General features: G+C 37.9%; 1 protein-coding gene across 1 annotated transcript in view; it reads right to left on the reverse strand.

Moving 5' to 3' along the window:
- ADGB (androglobin) overlaps positions 1 to 18,798 on the reverse strand; it is a 4,124,629-nt gene that overhangs the window by 2,469,365 nt on the left and 1,636,466 nt on the right. Inside the window, exons 12-13 of the mRNA XM_044074542.1 lie at positions 15,066 to 15,153; positions 6,508 to 6,652 (exon numbers count right to left, since the gene is read on the reverse strand). Coding sequence (XP_043930477.1) covers positions 6,508 to 6,652; positions 15,066 to 15,153 — 233 coding nt within the window. The remainder of the gene's footprint in view (positions 1 to 6,507; positions 6,653 to 15,065; positions 15,154 to 18,798) is intronic.

Genomic DNA, 18,798 nt, shown 5'->3' on the forward strand with positions numbered 1-18,798 from the left:
CAGTAGAAGCCAAATTACACAAAGAATATTCTTCTGCACAAAAACAACCTATAACAAAACATTCATCATATCCTCACAAGTGGCAAGGATAAACCAACCTATGAGCCTGACAGCTGAGAATTCTGAAAGCATGAGTTGCAGAAGCATATACTTTTTTTTCTCCAAACATATCAAAAGCCTTCCCATCCTTGTCAGAAGGATAGGGATTATTATTGACAAAATGCTTAGCAGCAGCTGGGTTTACTAAAGCTATATCTGCTGGATCAGGTCTGGGATTATTTGGGGGCAGCAGACTGACTGTCTAGAAAACTGTAGGCTCTGATAAAAACATCCTCCAAAGCAAAAAGAACAGGATAATAGGTCCAGGTTCAGTAAATTCCATTTGAAATAAAGCTGACTCAGAAATCTGTGGAGATGTTACATCATCTGTCCTGTCACACTCCTTTTGAGGTTCAAACTACTGAATCTCTATAGGAAAAAGAAAAGTCTCTTTTTCTTTTAACAGAACCATCCATATAAGATGTTTCAACAGCCAGCAGTAAACACTGCGGTAAGCCCAATAAATTATTCCTCTCCAATGTCGCTTTGACAGGAGAAGACATATTTTTTTGTCTTTGTTTCTTTGACAGAAATTCCTGAAGAAAAAGACCCATAATTATCAGCAATCACCTCCCTAGAGTTGGGCAAAGCTTCCTTGCTAAGTAGACAAGCACTCCCTACCTCTTCTCCCAGGACCAAAAGAAGGGCTCTTCCCTGCCCAACATGGGAACACCAGCAGCTGCAGAGGAATTGTCTAACTCGGCGGTCCATGTTGGCTGTATGAACTGTACCGGTGGGATCCAAGGAAAAGGATTAGTGGCTAAGTAATTCAATTTGGCCACAGCAGTGTCATCCACCTGGAGCTGAAGCAAAATATTAGCCTGCTGTGGAGGCAAAGGCTGCTTAACAATCTTTCTTTTTGTGGCTGGAAGAAGTTACAACTGGGGAACCAGAAGGCTCTTCCATGGTTAAGCAGAGAAATGACCCAGATCCCTGGGGAATCTAAGCAACAATAGTAAATAGGTAAAACTGGTAAGTTGTAAAAATAAAATGAAATTTTTCCTCCAAAAAACACAGTAAAAAGCACGTTAAACATTTACCTCAGCCCGGAAAACTAAAACACCAGTTTTTCCACAAAAAATATAGACTTAGATAACTTTTTACCAAAAAGTGAACAAAAGTCACATGAACGTCAATAAAACATTTTTTCATAACTTATATATATATATATATATATATATATATATACATACACACATACACACACACACACATATATATATATATATATATATATATATATATATATGTATATATTTCTTTTTTTTTACAGGAAATTTAAGGTTTTTGTCATGGAACAGCTTTAGCTGACTGTTAGTCTTCAAAAGCCCACAGAGAAGCAGTCAGTGGCAGGAAAGGACTGATGAGTTTGGCATTTTAATCTAACTTTTAGCTGGCTCATCTTGAGCTGATTTTAAGATTTCAAGTTTGGGCACATGGAAGGTACACTTAGGCTTTGGAAGCTGGCCAGCTGTTTTGTCTTTGGCAGGACATAACCCATATAACTTAGGCTACTACAGCAGTGATCAAATAAAGGACATCACTTGCTTCTACACATTATTATATTTCTCATTCTATATTAAGTAGGTTAATTTCAGTTGTGTTACTTTATAATTCTCCAGGACAAAAACTTCCCCTTCCAAATAAAGTTTTTTTTTGTCTCTCTCCAAAGTGAGTAAAGTGTCTTCATCTACTTGATATAGGTAGTCTTGTCCTATATAAATTATCCATGAGACAACATTTTCAATGTTTGTATTTTATTATCCAAGTCTTAAGACTCCAAAATGAATCTCGTTATATCTTTCAAAATACTACCTCTTTCCAACTTTCTACAGGTGCTTCATCACCCCTTCTAGATAACCATACCCATAAGTATGTAATTCAAAGTGCTGCCCACATATTCTGAAAATGTAAAACCGTATCAAAGGAAGGGAAGCAAGTCACAGGAATAGCCCTGGTTTTACTCTTATTAGTTTGTATCCTGAAACACGTGAAAAATGCTGCAGAACCTTAAACAGTTTAAGCAACACTCTTGTCTCTTAGTCTGTTAGGTATTAAATTGCATCAACAAAAATATCTAATTTTTCCTCTCTGTCATTCCAAGGAAATCCTTTTATTTCACTAAGTGCTCTTAATAGAAGGCAAAAAATAAAGGGAACAGTGGGCAACCTTGTTTTGTCTTCCTCACTATAATCTAGGCCTGTGTGAAATTACCTCCATTTTCAAATTTGCAGTTAATCCATAGTATAACTGCTGTATCACCTCATGAATTCCTCAGGGGGTCCAAACTTTTCTAAAACTTTATATAAGAAATCCCAGAGCACTCTACTGAATGCATTTCTTGAATCTATAATAATCATAAGCAATGGGATGTTTTTCATCTCTACGTCCCATTGGATCAGCTGTGTTCTTATATTATCACTGGTTTGTCTTCCTGTCATATAGCTGTTTTGATCCTGGTTTATTAGTTTAGGCATTATCTTCTGCAACCAATTCACTAAAATCGATATGAACATGTTATAATCTTGGTTCAGAATTGCTACTGGTCTATAAGAGATGGAATCTGTTGGGTGTTGCCCTTCTTTTAAGGGAAATATAAACAAGTGGATATTCTATTCAACACAATAATTAAAGAAAGGTAAATTTGCATTACCCAAAATTATTTTCAATGCCATATTATTTTGCAATTTAATTTCTTAACCTTCTCCTCTCCATTGATTATGCTGTTGTGTGCTTCAAACAAAAAGAATATTATATGATTCTTAGCTCCTATAATTAAACAATACACTGAAACATTTAAACTAACCCAAACCTTTGTAAAATATGTATACATACATATATAATATAAAGGTCTAAAATGCGTTTATAATTGCTCTATCTTTCTTTCGTCTAGGCTGAACTACATCTTTTCCAGCACCTTACTGCCTTTCTTAAATTCCATTCTAGTTTTTGAGGTCACTAAAGCTCTCTAGCTAAAAACTGGTACAAAATCTTTATGAGCTCTAGCCAACAACATTTCTAAATCTTACTGCCCAGTTCATTCACTAATTTGTTTTTCTTTTCCGAAAAAGAAAGACAGTTTTCTCTCCATTCTTTCAAGAATTTTCACAAAGCTCAAATTCTCTATTCTGGCTCCATCCCCTTAACTTGCTTAACTTTTCAGCTGCTTCTTCACGGGATGTCTCAAATTCTGATAATCTTTCAACATGTTCTTTCAGTGTTGCAGTCTGATAACAGATCCCCTATGTCTGGTCAGTGCATCCTTCATACCTTCCAGCCATTTATCATTATTTTTAACATAATCTGGCAATGTCTTATTCAGGTGGGATCTCAACTGATGCTTTACTTTTCTGCTTTGTTTTTGACTTTAATTTTTTTTTTTGTGAACATTCAGTAAGTATTTATTTACTACTAATAGTATTTCCAACGTTACTGAGTTAACCATCTGGAAGAGCAGGAGAAATTTGTTTTAGTGAGTTAGTGCCATACTAGAAGTCCAGTTTTTACCCATATATTGCTTTAATGTCTTAATTTATGACATTTAGAACATGGAGAGCTAGGATTTCTGTTTAAATATTTTCTGGAACAAGCATAATTCCTGTTTCAGCAGAGAACCAATCAAAAATATTTCTCTTGCTGTTGTTGACAAAACCTTTCTTTATCTTCCAAGATTTCAACAGTGCCCAGGTAGGACAATCATACAAACAGCTTCTTCTAAGTGACAATGTGTAGAACTTGAAAGCATTAATACTTTCATTGTGATTCTTGTGAGTGGATCAAGTATATCCACATGTCCATATCAATCATTGCAGCTTTGCTAGCACCATCAGCACAGAAAGAATGGTTTTTATTTCCTTTGTGACAGACTCTCTACCCCAGGCAAGTAATCAAGGAGTCTCAACTCTCATCACTGACATCGGTGAGAGACAGTCACTAAAAACAGGAATGGACTTACACAGTATTTTCAAATGCAGCTCTCTAAAACAAGCACATTTCCCCCCAACAGCACACAGGGAACATGCTGCAGACCTGGGACTGGACTCTCTGTCTCTCCAGATCCCAAACAAGACTCACTTTGGAGCATACCTCTCACCCTCTTAGTGCAAGAAATCTGGACGAAGCATGACAAAATGGAGGTAAAGGCCCAAATATAGGGACATATTTTAAATATTGCTCTTACAAACTTAGAAAGTTGCTAGAGTACCAGGGTTTGTTTTAATATACATTTTGTGAAGGATTTGAAGTCTTAAACTCAAATGTATGTCATTATTTAGTGACTTCAGTCCTCATATCATCCCAGTGATTTGCCAGAAAACCACACATTTTATGGGGAGCCAAAAATCTGAACATTTTGCAAAAATCTGGACAGTTGAGAGGTATGCTTTGGAGTATTGTGTCCAGTTCCAAGTAGCTGACACACCCACACCTGGGTATTTGATTTTCACATACACAAATTCCTGGGAAAGGCTGGTACAGATTTACTAGCTGCACCCCTTTTGACAGACTATAATGTAACAATGCTGCCACCAGTCAGCCACTTTCAGGCTCTTACCAGAGTATCCAATTATACTGAGTAAAATCAATACTAACATAAATGGTACACTGAAACCAAAGCAGCAAGGCTTTTCTGAGTGGTCACTGTGTCACTAAAATAAGCACAAGTACTCTCAACATGTTAAAAATATTCTCTAAAAGACCAGCCACAATGAACAGTACAAAAATATTTAATAATAAATAATAAAATAGAAAAAATATGAGAATACTAAATATCTAAGTTCAATAAACACCAGAGTTTCAATCACAGGATAAATAAAAATAACACAGCTAAAGAGACTCACAGATGCAGAAAAACAATACTTAACTAATCTCATTGTATTTCCTAACTGTCTAAAGAGTATCTATTCCCTAGCTAACTTAATTAATACAGCAAGGCAAGATAGGATGCTGAGATGCTTACTTCCACAAGACAAGCTGATGAGCTTCAAACTGACTGAACTCAGCAAACTGAACTGAACTAACTGAACTGTGCTAACTGTCATATATTTTTATATCGGGTTCCAAACAAAACAAAACAAGCTGCTGTGTGAGTTCCATCCTCTCAGTGCTGGTTATAGAATGACATCACATTTGATCACCTGACTCTGGTACAATACACACTCAGAGCTTTGCTAAGATCTGTTGCAGTATCTTAAAGCTACAGAACAATTTCAAAAGCTTCTACTCTTTCCTTCCAGAATTCTTTGTTTAACATATACATTTAATCAGTTATAATAACGCCATTGATACATTTTTAACACAAGCATCTGTACAAGTCAGTGCAATAGTCAAATGACACAAAATTATTTACAAAACCCCAGCTAACTATGCTGGCATATGTTACACATGCACTGCCTTATTCTCCCTGGCACAGATGGCAATACCTCACATCATCACATACTTTATAAACATTTAAGCAGACAGGAAAAAAATAACTCACATTTAAAAGTGTAGTACAAGTCTCATGACAGTCCATTAAAAACAAACTCCTAACTTTAAAATAACTTTCCTGAAGAGGACAGTATCAATGATACACAAAATTACTGAATGGAAGTTTTCTTCCCCAAAGACAATTTATCTGCTCAGCAAAGGAGCAGCAGTAAAACTCAGAAGGGCTGGGTACTCAAAAACTGTATTTTGCTCAGCTCAGCTCAAGTTGCCTGATACTTTGATTATGTAGAAAGTGCCCTGAAGCTTTAGAAGCTGGCCAGTTGTTATATCCTTGGCAAGATATAATCCACAGAGCTAAGGCTACTCATATAGTTAAGGCTACTGCAGCAGTGATCAATATGATGAACATGTGTAAAAAATGATAAAATAGCAGGATCAGATTTTAAGGTAAAATAAAGAAAACACTTTCTTTATTACACTTATACAGCATATCCAGTGATCCATGAGGTGGTGGCTTTCTGAACTGCAATCCTTTAAATGAGTTGCCCATCTTGAACAGCGGGTATTTTTTACATGAACCCATATGATTAACAATGTTAAATTCTAGACTGAAGACTGAGGTTTTCATAGTAATCCTCAATATTAAATATCTTTTAGTACATCTGTCTACCTAAATGCTGTGATACAGATTTATTAATGAAAAAGCAATGACTAATTAAACTGCTGTGATCAAGTACTCCCATCCAATGAAACAGAAAAATATCTTCATTAATATTTTGCAAACACTTTCTCAGGAGTGAGCCATTTTCATGATTCTACATCAGAAGAGATGCTAAAATACATACTAAATGCAATTACATATGAAAAGGAATAGCCTTTAAAATGGAAACAGTTCATACCACAAAGGATCTGCTCATTTTTTGTATTCACTTTTTAATAGAAATCATTTACATAATGGGTTAAAGTATAGCATTACTATACCTCAGAACCATCTGTCACATCTACTGATTTTAGACTTGACTTCAAATCCTCTTCATTTTCCTGAACAGTTTCATCATTCTCACTGACAGCATTCAGGCTCGAGCTCACTGAGGATATCTTATTGCTTGAAGACTGCTGATGCATGCTAAGTGTTAAAGAAGCATGGCACAACATTAGTATATGTAACATTTTCCACTAATGCATTTCCTGCCTATAAAATCAGATTTCTGAACTACTTGCCTGTAAAAAAATACAAAGACATGGACAACAGTTAAAAAAGCACTGTTGCCTCCAGTTTACCTATCAGTCCACAAAACTTCCAGGAAATATGATCAACGTAAGGTTCTGGCCATCTTCATCAACTTTTCACGTATCCAGACTCACAGCGTCCACCCTAATTAGGCAATAAATTCTCTTACTTAGAGCTGAAGATTTCATGGAAGAGGCAAAATTACTGTGATAGCTGCATTTGTTGAAAATCATAGTGTCTGAAAAAAGTGTTAAACTTTTTTTTTACAATGTGATAATACTTTTCATAAAATAAAATGTTATTATAGTCATCTTTAGTTGCTCTACTAGTACTTCACTATTTTAGGACATAAAATATGCGAAAAGTTAAATAACTCACTCCTCTCATGTGGAATACTTTCTATTTTTTTCTCAAAAACGCATTACCCTCTGCTTTATTTAAAACAGATTTATTCTATATCTAGATCTTATTAGATATGGCAGTATTTAAGTATAAAGCTTCATCAGCACTACCAGTCAGTAACTGGTCAACTCTAATTAAACAAATTCATACGTCCTTATATACTTCTTGTACTTATTCCTTACATCTCCATGCTTTTCATTTCCTGCATCTCATCAGTCCATGCCCCCTTTATCCCCACACCATGAGTTACCTTAATTACATTTTTTAATAAATTCCATTTTCTTAATCTTGTTTGTGCTACATGTCAGGCTTACAAATCTGCTCTACACTTAGCCATAAGACAAAACTTCCATACTCAACACCCTTAATTTCTTTCTTTAGTGCATATCTCTCATCCACCTATCCTTCAGTAATGTGTATTACTTAATTTAAATGTCTGCCAAAGCAGCAAACATAACTTTCATGAATTCAGGATGCCATCTCAACATTCACTTAGCTACATTTCTGAACTTCAACATAAACTTCCAAAGTATCAAAGCTGTATTCAAATACCTGCAATAATTAAATGAATTTGTATTATGATTAGTATGCATGAATATTCTTATGACTGAAGTGGCATCACTCTGTAATCTAATTCATTCCCTGGTACAAATTAACATGTTATTGAAGAGTTCCTCTATAACTTTGCCCCCAATATTTTGGATAAATAGCCCTTTCATGCCATAGGTGTAGCTAACTATTCTTGCATTTCTGCTGTCCTCTGATCTGCCTGCCCCCCCCCCCCCTCAAGTTTAAGTTGAGGAGAAGAAAAAAAAAGCTTCTCTCCTTGGACTGACTTAATAAGCAAATAACAAAAATAAAAGCTCTCCTTTTAAACTGTAACTTGCTACAGCTTATGACACACATGGAGCATTACAGAGTTGCAGCTCTGACCACAAACATAATACCAATATTCTGAATGCCAGTAATACAGTGAAAATACAGAGCAATATGGTACTTTAGTTTTGACCACAAATGCAATACTGGCACTCAATGCCAGGATACCTCGTAACATGAGATAGTTTTTAATCATAAGAGAGCATTTGAAACATATTCTAAATAAGACTGGTATGAGATATAGTCCAAGTTGTAATAAAAGGAAGGGAACATGCAGCTTAAAACTGTAGCCTGTAGCTGAAAGCAGAGGCATAGCTACTGTGTGGTGATGCTGGGAAAGGTGTCCCCAGACCCAAAGTGTTAGCGAGCACAATTGGCAGAACCCAGTCCAAAAATTCTTTACCACTTTTTATTAGACAAGCAACTTCAATTACTGTGTTCGTGTCACCTTTAGATAGTCGGTTTGGGAATACTGTATATAGTTCATGTCACCTTGGTGACATACTCCTAGGTACCCTTTATTAAGGCCTTGCATTAGCCTTCCTCAACTCATTGAACAATACACTAAACAGGCCTAAAGTTCATCCATGATCAGATTCCTGGTATGCCTTTGTGTACATCTACAGACAGGTTCTTAGTACTTTGTGGCGTCTTCTGGTCAAGGTTTCTCAAGAAACTCCATTCCCAGTCACAAAACTCTCTCCATGGCAGATGAATGGCTGTCATCTTGGGTTACACATCCCACTTTTAACATCTCACAGGTAATTCACATTAAATCCCTTTTACAGATGTTTCTACCACAATATTTGGTATATATGCATCAAGAGTAAGTACCATAATGTATGATGGAATTACTGCACATCAAAACAGAATGTTGATCAACCTTTCAATAGTTAGAAACATACATTAAACAGTATTTTGTTCGCTACAAAACTGATAAATCAGAGTGATAACAACCTATGCATAAAATATGTTGTATGTATGATTGGGAGAAAGCTAGTGTAGGACACCTACACCTAAAATTCAGTCAGAGATCCCTACTCCCCTCACAGGCTTGACTTCAAAAATCCAACAAACTGTTTCCATCCTGAGAAGTTATTACTAGGGAAAACTATCAAACACAGAAATACTAATAAATAAAAAATAAAGTCATGAAGATCAACACCAAGCACCAGGAAAACATACTCCAACTCAAATATGTTATTACGCATGAATTAAAATTGACCGAAAATAGAAATCAGGACCAAGACACAAATTAAACACACCTTACAGTAACAAACATACTAACATCTCACATTTCAGTAGTTTACCTGCTTAGGAACAGTTCCAGACATTTTCATCAGCTCTCCACATATCCATGGCCACAGCCTTTTGGGTTCATGCCTCACAACACCCCTGTGCGTGTGGTAATATTTATTCTAACCTTTTTTAAACATCTCTATTACATCCTAATTTACATAATGATATAGGAATAACATGTATTACTAGAAAATCAAACAAACTGTAGTGACTTTTTCATTATTTTCATACAGTGTAGACATGTTTCTTTTTAACAATCATTCACTCCATCATCACATAAACTGTTCAAGTCCTGCCTTCCCTTAAACTTCACTCCTCTGTCTGAAAATAAATTTGTATGTATTTTTCATGCAAATTCCATTAGTTCTAATGGAAATTGATCTTTCCTATTTTTTATAGATTCTACTTCCAGTTATTTTATCTCCTTTGCAACATTCAGTACTTCAAATATTTTTACCACGCCAGATACCTACTGGGCTATAGGTCTGTGAGGATATATAGCAGTCTAGCCAGTATTTCCACTGAGCTTCTAGCTTTAGTAGCTTAGTACCAAGGCCCCTGTATTTTGCTGAAGTCTTGTATAACCCTGGGTGAGACAATCCTTTAGTATTGTGCAAGAACCATTCGTATAGTAAGTATGAATAGTCATAACTCTGGAGGAGGTACTTTCATATTCCCCATGACCATATGGGACAAGGGTGCCAAACAATGGGTAAACTTACTGTGGCATTCAGGGTGAGCTTGAATAAAGTAAGATATATTTGAGCTCACATAGACAGGAAGGTGATTTCAGAAAAAGTAGTCTTCTCTTTGAGAGACATCTATCCTACCAGCATGTTCTATTTAAGTTGCAGTAGAGATTGAGGTCTCTAGAGCATGTGTTTCTGCCACTATTGGACTTTGGCTGTATAGAAGGCCTGCAACGATGGAGCTGATAGAAGTTTTGCATGCAAGTCAGAGATCTCCTTTCATCAGCCTCCAGGACACTGAGAAGAGGGACAGAGCTTTGAGGTGGTCAGAGTAACTTTTGTGATTTAGTCCCTTGATTTTCTTGGTGAAGAAATACTGTGGTCACTAGAGATGAGTCTGGTGCTTGAGCAAGTACATGCTAAATGGGGCATTATATTCAATGATTGGCCTATTGAGTGTTGTGTACAGTGGAATGATCTCCACCCTAGATTGGGAAGTCATACCTTTGCTAATACACTGTGCTATAAATAGGACTTCCTAACAATAGTCAACATGTGTTGGTTGAACAATAGCTCACTGTCTACTTGTGTTCCCAGGTCCTTCACTACTGGATCACTTTCAGGGGAGTATTGTCGATGAGATAGTTGCAGGGGATATCTTTATTGCTGAAGGATGCTTATGCAGTTGCTGGCATTATTTTGGGACATGGCTTGACACCAGCAATTTGCTTGTTACAGGCCTTCCTGCAGGATCTTGGTGTCTTCTTTAAAGTTTATGATGGCACTGAGTTTACAGTCATCAGGAAACTTTTGTCAGCCACAAGCCTTTAACATTTGCCTTGCCCTCTGAGAAGCAGATGCCCAAAATAAGTGGCCTGTGGACCAAGCCCTGGGGTACTCCACTAGTGACAGGTCTCTTGATGGAGGTAGATCCACCCACCCTAATTTCTTGGGTTCTATTTGTGAGCCAGTTTGCTATCCAAAGAGTTACATCAGGATTTACAGTTAGCTAATGAGTTTATTAACTATGCCTGCACATGGCTAGATAAGAGGTGTGAGCAGTTCTTTCCTCATCCATTTCGTCAGTGACCTTCTCAACGAAGTCAACCAGGTTAAGTAGGCAGGCTCTGCCTTTGAAAAAAAAATGAAGACTCAGATCAATGCTTTATAGGTTGCCTATGTCTTTGTTTATTGATTCAATCAGGATCCTTTCCATAGCCTTACAGATAAGGCTGATCAGGCTTATAAGTCTACAGTTGTCTGCAGTGGTTATTGCCCCACCTTTGTGAAGGGACGGTGACTATTATAGTCTGATATTCATCTGATACAAATACTATCTGGAGGTTAATACTGAAAACCCTCTGAAGGGCATTTGACACACTATGCTTTAGACTGACCAATAGGCATCCTGGTATGTTATCTACCTCCACAGAAGCAGCGTTTTTTGTCTTGGATAGTGCATTTAGGACTTGTTCTGGAGAGATTTAAGGGTGAGGTGTGGATGCTGATAAGAGGTCTGGGTGAGGGGGGGGGGTAAAGTTACAGTTACATTTCCCCACTAGTAGACTGGCTATGTCTTCAGGCTTAGAGTGTATGATTCCATTTACTATTAGCTCAGTGCAATTTTGAACATTATTTATGAGGTTTTTGACATAGCCTTGGTTGATTTAATCAGGGTACAGAGTTTTCTGATAGCCTTAGCAAGGGTGTTTTTGTTATTTGCAGAATTAGATTTCTTTTTATGAGCAATAAGCTTTCTTTTTCCTTTCACTGTAGAGCCTGTTTATATTAGAGTTCCACCATAAGGGCTTATTTTTAAACTTGGCATTATATTTATTTTGGAGGGGGTCAGATGTTTTTTTAAATTATTTACGTTTATGGAATTTGGTTGCAAAAAGATGTCACATTTATAGCTGGATCCTCCCATCGGAAGAGAAAGTTAATTTTGCCAGGTCACCATTCAGCTATAATAGATTTACTTTGGGATAATCTCTGAGTAACAAGTTATTGGAGGATGCTTTTTTTCTTTAGTCTTATGATACATATGACTGAATTGACTAGGAAGAGTGCTACAACTGAAGGGAAACAGAGCTGTCTCATATTGGGAAGAAGCAAGTCCAAGATTTTATCATCAGTCGTTGTGGTACTTACTAGCTGGTCTAGTAAGTTTTTATTTATGAAGTCCAGAAATGTCACACCTATATACAAAAATATATATCAGTATATTATGGAATATTGATATGCAGAAATATTGGTAGAGGTTAGATTAAATTCTGTAAGTCAAAATTACCTTTCATTAAAAATACAAAATGGCTGAAACTAAACTCATTCCCTCCAGTAGAGCTCTTTTGACTGTGTACCTTTAACTCCCAGTGGGTGTGGCTTCAGCCTTTAAAAAATGAAGTTATCACCTTACAGTTCTAACAAATACTCATTGACAGAGGTCATATATCAATATAACTGTGTTTTCCATCATGTATGCTTCAAAATAAAATATTCTGATACCTTGTATGTAACATGGTTTTGGAATTATTAATGGAAATATGAACAGGCAATATTTGATGCCTAGAAGCGCAGTAGGAGGCAACTGCAAAAACGCCTGGAGACGTCACTCGGCTGTAATGAGTTCTTGCAAAACAAAAAACAACTCTCTCCTTTCATTATTAGCTAAAAAAAATAACAGTAATTTCAAACACACTTTGTTTGAATAGTGATATGGTTAGGGAAATAATTTTTCATAAGGTAAAGTATGTGGTAGGGATTAGGGTCAGGGGCTAGGTGAGGGTTAGAGTTAGTACACCAGTAACACTGTACAGCACAGTTGACTGTTCTTACAAATATGCCCTAACCATAACCCTAACCCCACCCCACACATTACCTTATGAAAAATCATTGCCCTAACAATACCACTAAACAAGAATCTCACACACATTTCACATACAGCAACACACATACAAATCTATCGCCTTTCCTAGACTTCATCCTTGGTCACAACGGCCAAATGCTTGGACTTCTGCATTTTCTTCACAGGAAGCTCAGCCCTAACAAGATTATGTGGTTCAGAGCCCTGCCTGCCTTCAGTGAGAGAACTAGAACCCTTTGCCTAACAAGTGTCTGGGGAATCCACCCTAGGCCCTTCTGAAACAATCATCTAGGCTCCCCCTTCTTGTCTGTAGCAGACATCAGCTCAACCTTGACAGCTGTGCGAGAAACCAACCCCATGTCAGCCTTCAACTGGATCACAAGAGAGGGAGCTAGCAGTTGAATCAGACAGTCCTCTGGTTCTTCATCCAGCGTAACAGAGGCATCTGGCAGAGGCTGTAGAGCATAAGTCTCTAAATGGACCTTTTTTAATTTCTTCTTAAGAGGCATCTGAATGTCAGGTGGATATAGAGGCTATGATTCCCTTTTCAAGTAATGTCTGACATTGGTTCTCTAGGTAATGGAAAAGGGAAGACAAATGGCCATGAAAGATCTTCAGTACATAAGCCTGACATATAGCACACTGAGTATGATTGCAGTCTGAAAACAGGCAAAAAAGGCACTTCTCATGTCTTTCTTTATGGAGAATTTGCATCCCGCACTGAAATTTCCCCTTTATGGATGACGTGTAAAATGGTAAATCAACAAAAAAAAAAAAAAGTCCCCAGTGGGTTACTTATCTGCCAGTAGCTCAGTAGCTAAAACAATGTGACAAACAACTTGACAGACTGAATTTAAAAAGTAGCATTTAAATAGGCAGCAAAGAAGCCCTAAGGATTAGGTGCCCATACATCACTTATGTGCCAGCATCCTGAATGTAGGACATAGATTTGAAGTACGGCACCTAGAAGGGCCTAAGGTTTTGATATGCTAGCTGGATGAATGGTTATCCAAGGTAGGATATCTCTTTAGTGAGGAATTATGCAACAGTGATAAGAACAGTTATCTATGGGTTGTTGTTTCCCAGATAGTAGTGATTTGCATGACCCTCCTTCAGGTCTTGGTGAACCTGGAAGCTATTAGCTACTGTGAGCCAACAGTATATGAGACACCTCTATTAGCTGTCTGTACAGGCCATCTGCATTCTAGCAGGTCAGTCAGTGACTCAGCTAAAATCTCAGCAATGCAGCCTGCAACTTTATCCACTATTCTCTGTATGATCATTATGTTTGTGAGTTAGTCATGCAATCCCTGGAGATCTAGAAGACTCTGCTCAATTTAGCCATACCACTGAAACCTAGCAGTGAAACTCTTCTGGATCTCACCCAGATATTGTTGTGTCTCAGCTAGATCTCCAACACACTAAATTTGACTCCATAAACCACAAATATCTAGCTGCAGGAGCTGCAATGCATGCTCCAGAACCTCCTACATCTCTTGCCAAACTGCATTCAATATTTTCTGTATGACAGCTGCACTGAGTGTGGTTTTATTGTTTTTTTTTTCTTTCTCTCATGTTATGCAATCTCAGAGTTAGTTTAGTAAGAGATACATGGTCTGGGGTGCAGGAGGTTTTCTTCCCTGCAAAAAATGCTGTTTTATTTTCAAGTTCTGTTTTATTCAACAGATTAAGTATTCAATCTGTTTTTCTTCATATTGGACTACGTGCTCACAAAAATACAGTTACCAGCTTGCCTTGGGTCTGAGGACCAGATCATTTAATCAGTTAACAAATACATTAAATTAAAATAAAAAAAAAAACTGGAAAGCAAATTAAGACAAATGCCAGCATCTGACTACTGTACTGCCAGTACAGTCAATGAGCCACATTGTTCTGTAACAGCAATCCTATTGGTCGTGTTTACTTTAACTAATGCCCCTTGAAATAACAACAAGGGTGTAGTCTTGTAGGCATCACAACAAAATATATCAATGAAACATTTAACATTAGATGTGAACATTTCGAATCTCTACTGTCACTAAAAATCCATGCTGCCTACTTTTATATAGTTATAAAATTTGATTCTATGCTAATCCAGTATGATACAAACACAAGTGCAATGTGGTATTATTAGTCTAAAGCTAAGAAAGGTAGTCTCATGCAGACATTCTATACTTACATTTCTGGTACATGAATTGTAGTAAGCCTGAAATTAAGAAATGGTGTTGCAATCTCAATAAATTGGTCAGGCTTTTTGATAACAGGTTCTACAAAAGAAAATAAAAGAAAATATTAAAACTAAAGCATTTTTGCTCCTTTTCAACTTTTGCTAGTATTAAACAATTGGGTTCTAGGCTATTTTTAGCAAGTTTATTTAAACATTTGCATTACAAAGAAGCCTACTGTAATGCCATAACTTTGTATACTATGACCAAATAGGCATACTCATCAGTATAAAAAAGCAGATGATTCTGATCTCTCCAGTATAAGGAAATAACATTTTTCAGACTCTGTGCTTCTGCATTATTAAACTTGGCCAAGCATTCAGTAGTTTAATATTCTAACAACTTAGGTTTATAGGTTCATAGCCGTGTACTAGGCTAATGGCCCTGCAGCCTTTACAAGCTTAGCCCATAGGATTACCCTGGCATCGTGCGACCCAACCTTAGTTCCCAGTGCCTCTGTCGAGTAGAGCCAGTGGTGTGATCCCCTGGGTGAATTTTCTATTTCCCATCCACTCATTAAGACTTCTCTTGAAGAGGGCCAGTGAAGCACTCTGCTTGACATTTATGGGAAGTCTATTCCATAGCATGGGCAGTCTCTAGGTTATGGACCTGTCCCTCCAGCTTCTTCTGTTGATTGTGGTAAGGAGGTTGAGGTCTCTACAGCATGTAATGCGGAGGGACTGGGATTTCTTTAGATGTAGCATTTCTAACAGAGCTGGGTTAGACATGGCTTTTTAAGTCAAGCAGAGATCTCCTCTAAGTAGGCGATATGAGACAGAGAATAGTTGGGGTTTTTTGAGTCTGTCCATATATGACAAGTGTTTAAGGCCTAGGATGCTCTTTGTGAGGTACTCTTCTGGCCTCTCCAGTTGTTGTAGGAGTCTAGTGAAGTACATGCCAAATGGGGCACTGTATTCGATGAGTGGCCTAATGAGGGAAGAGTAGACGGAGACAATGACCTCTTTTTTCCTGGATGCAAAACCCTTAGTAATGAGATGTGCCAAACAAAAGGACTTTCTGACCACAGTGGCAACGTGGTGGTCAAAAGAGAGGTTGCTGTCAACCTGTGTTCCCAGATCTCTTATAATGCCATCTGTGTTCAGTGGTTTACCATCGATGTGGTAATTTATGGAACCGGGTTTTTCCCAAAGGGGATGATGACACATTTTTTGGCATTGAGCTTAAGGCCATGGTTCTGACACCAGTCATTGGTCTCAGTGAGGCCTTTCTGTAGGATGTCAACATCACTTGGGGAGTTAATTATGGCTCCCAATTTGCAATCATCTGCGAACTTTGTCAGCCAGAGTCCCTTCGTGTTGGCCTGGACTTCAGAAAAGTAGATACCAAACAGGAGAGGACCCAGGACCGCACCCTGTGGGACTCCACTCGTGACTGGTCGACAGTCTGACTTGGAGTCAGCTACTTTCACACTGTGGGTTCTATATGTGAGCCAGTTTGCAACTCACCTAGTGATATAGGGGTTGATGCCTAGCTTAGTGAGTTTTTCTATGATTCCTGAGTGGGGAATGGTATCAAAGGCCTTGTCCATATCAAGGTATGATTCACCTTGCTTTCATCCACAGCTCTGGTGACTGACTCAAAGAAGTTGACCAAGTTGAGCAGGCATGATCTACCTTTCACAAAACCAAACTGTGTTGAATCTAGAGTTTGGAGATTCCATATATCCTGGTTTATTAGGTCCATGATGATGCATTCCATAGCTTTGCATATCAGACTCATCAGGCGATAGTTTCCAGGGTCTGAATATGCTCCTCATTTGTGGAAAGGGATGACTGTAGCAGTGAGCCATTCGGTAGGGACAAACTCTGAGGTGAGGCTGTGATTAAACAGGGCACACAGGTGAGGTGCCAGTTCACTCTGTAGTTCATATAGAACACAGCCAGAGATATTGTCAGGTCCCATAGAAGCTGTATTCTTGGCCTTGGACAGTGCTGTTTTAATCTGTGCAGCAGTAATACTGGGTGCCTGGCAATCTGCTGGTATTGTGATTGGTCCTTTGGTGGGGAGAGAGGGGTAAAGTTGGCACTGAATCTGTCAACCAGTATACTGGCAATATCTGTTGACTCGGTATAGGAGGCACCATTGTACAGTAGCTCCGAGCAAATCTGGGTATTGCCACGGAGATTCTTTACATAACCATAGAAGGCCTTGTGGTTGTCTTTACTATCTGCTGCAAGTCTGTTTTCATAGCTAGCTTTAGAGGATTTGATGAGGGATATCAACTTTTTGTTGAGGCTGATAAGAGAGTTTCTCCAGTCTTGGGACTTCACCTTATTCCGCATCAGTTTCCTCCTTCTGTTGTAGAGTTTGTTTATGGCAGGGGACCACCAGATTGGCTTCCTTTTTTTTGGAGGAGAGCACCTTGGTTCTGTTGGGTATGCCGAGATCCATGCACTTATGTATGTCTTTATACAGGGCATTAGTGTATGATTTGACGGTCATGCAGCTGTTCTCCAATTGCATGAGTGCCGTGAAGTTAGCCACCTCTGTTTTTAGGAGCCCAAAGTTAGCTAGTTACAGGAAAGGCAGGAAACAGTTTTTTTTTTAAAATTTTATTAGAAAGTGAAGAGACAGAAGATAATGAGATAATTGAATATTCAGAAGCTAAAGGGGTGGGCCTTTGCTAAGTTCTCACTATAAACAGTAGAATGAGCTAATGTAATGTGAGGGGGGGGGGGGTGTCCAGTATCAGCTTTATACCACAGGCGGGCAACTCAAAGCCACGAAGACTTAAGACCACCACAACAACTGGGCAGGTAGGTGGGAAAAAAAACAGTTGCACAGATTACAGAGATATGTATGAAATCAGAAGTGCAGAAGACAATTGAAAATAAACACTTATCTTTTTCCAATATCACAGCAGGCAGTAGGTCAGTCTCTATGCAGCTTAGAACAGCTTGAGCAAACAAGTACATCTGATTTAAATACTGGCTATTAAAGGCAATGAAACAGAAACCAGCCCAATTATCCAATCAACAATAACAGTTTTGCAGGAATGCCCCTAGCTAGATTAAACCAGTTTATTTCCCTTTCTGCCACAAAGAAAACAGCTAGGCCTCTAGGCAAAAGATTTCACTGCAAATTGAGGGCCACAACAGTAACAGATATTCAGCTCTATCACACAACAAAAAGGAGAGTAAAAACAGTTGTACATATTACAGAGATATGTATTAAATCAGAAGTGCAGAAGACAATTGGAAATAAACACTTATCTTTTTGTGTATTAAACATTATGGCACCACTTAAGCAACTTGTGAAATGTGGTATATAAGTCTTAAATAGTATCATTGTATTTTGTATTTTCACTTCTAATTTTGTATCCAGTATTCTTTTTTTTTTTGAGCAAGCTTGTGGCCTTGTGGTACACTCCACCTAACTGTGATGACATCAGAAGGGTGATCAAGAAAAGGAATAGGATCACTTATGATTCTGTGACTGTATAAAGCAGAAAGCCAAAAAGGAGAAGGATCACATGCTAGAAACAAAGATAAATTCCATGGGGTAGTTGGTAGATTCAAATGTTTCTGATTTTACACCATGAATATTTGAAGTTTTTTCATGGTAAAAAACTGTCTTATATGGAACAGACTCAGAAAAGCCTTTACCCGTGCATGAATTCAGAGCTCAGACAATAAAAAGGGTGAGCAAAGTCAGGTAGCAGGCCAT

Source organism: Protopterus annectens, chromosome 1.part0 (genome assembly GCF_019279795.1).
Source record: "Protopterus annectens isolate FY-2018-M chromosome 1.part0, PAN1.0, whole genome shotgun sequence".
NCBI classification, from domain to species: Eukaryota; Metazoa; Chordata; order Ceratodontiformes; family Protopteridae; genus Protopterus; species Protopterus annectens.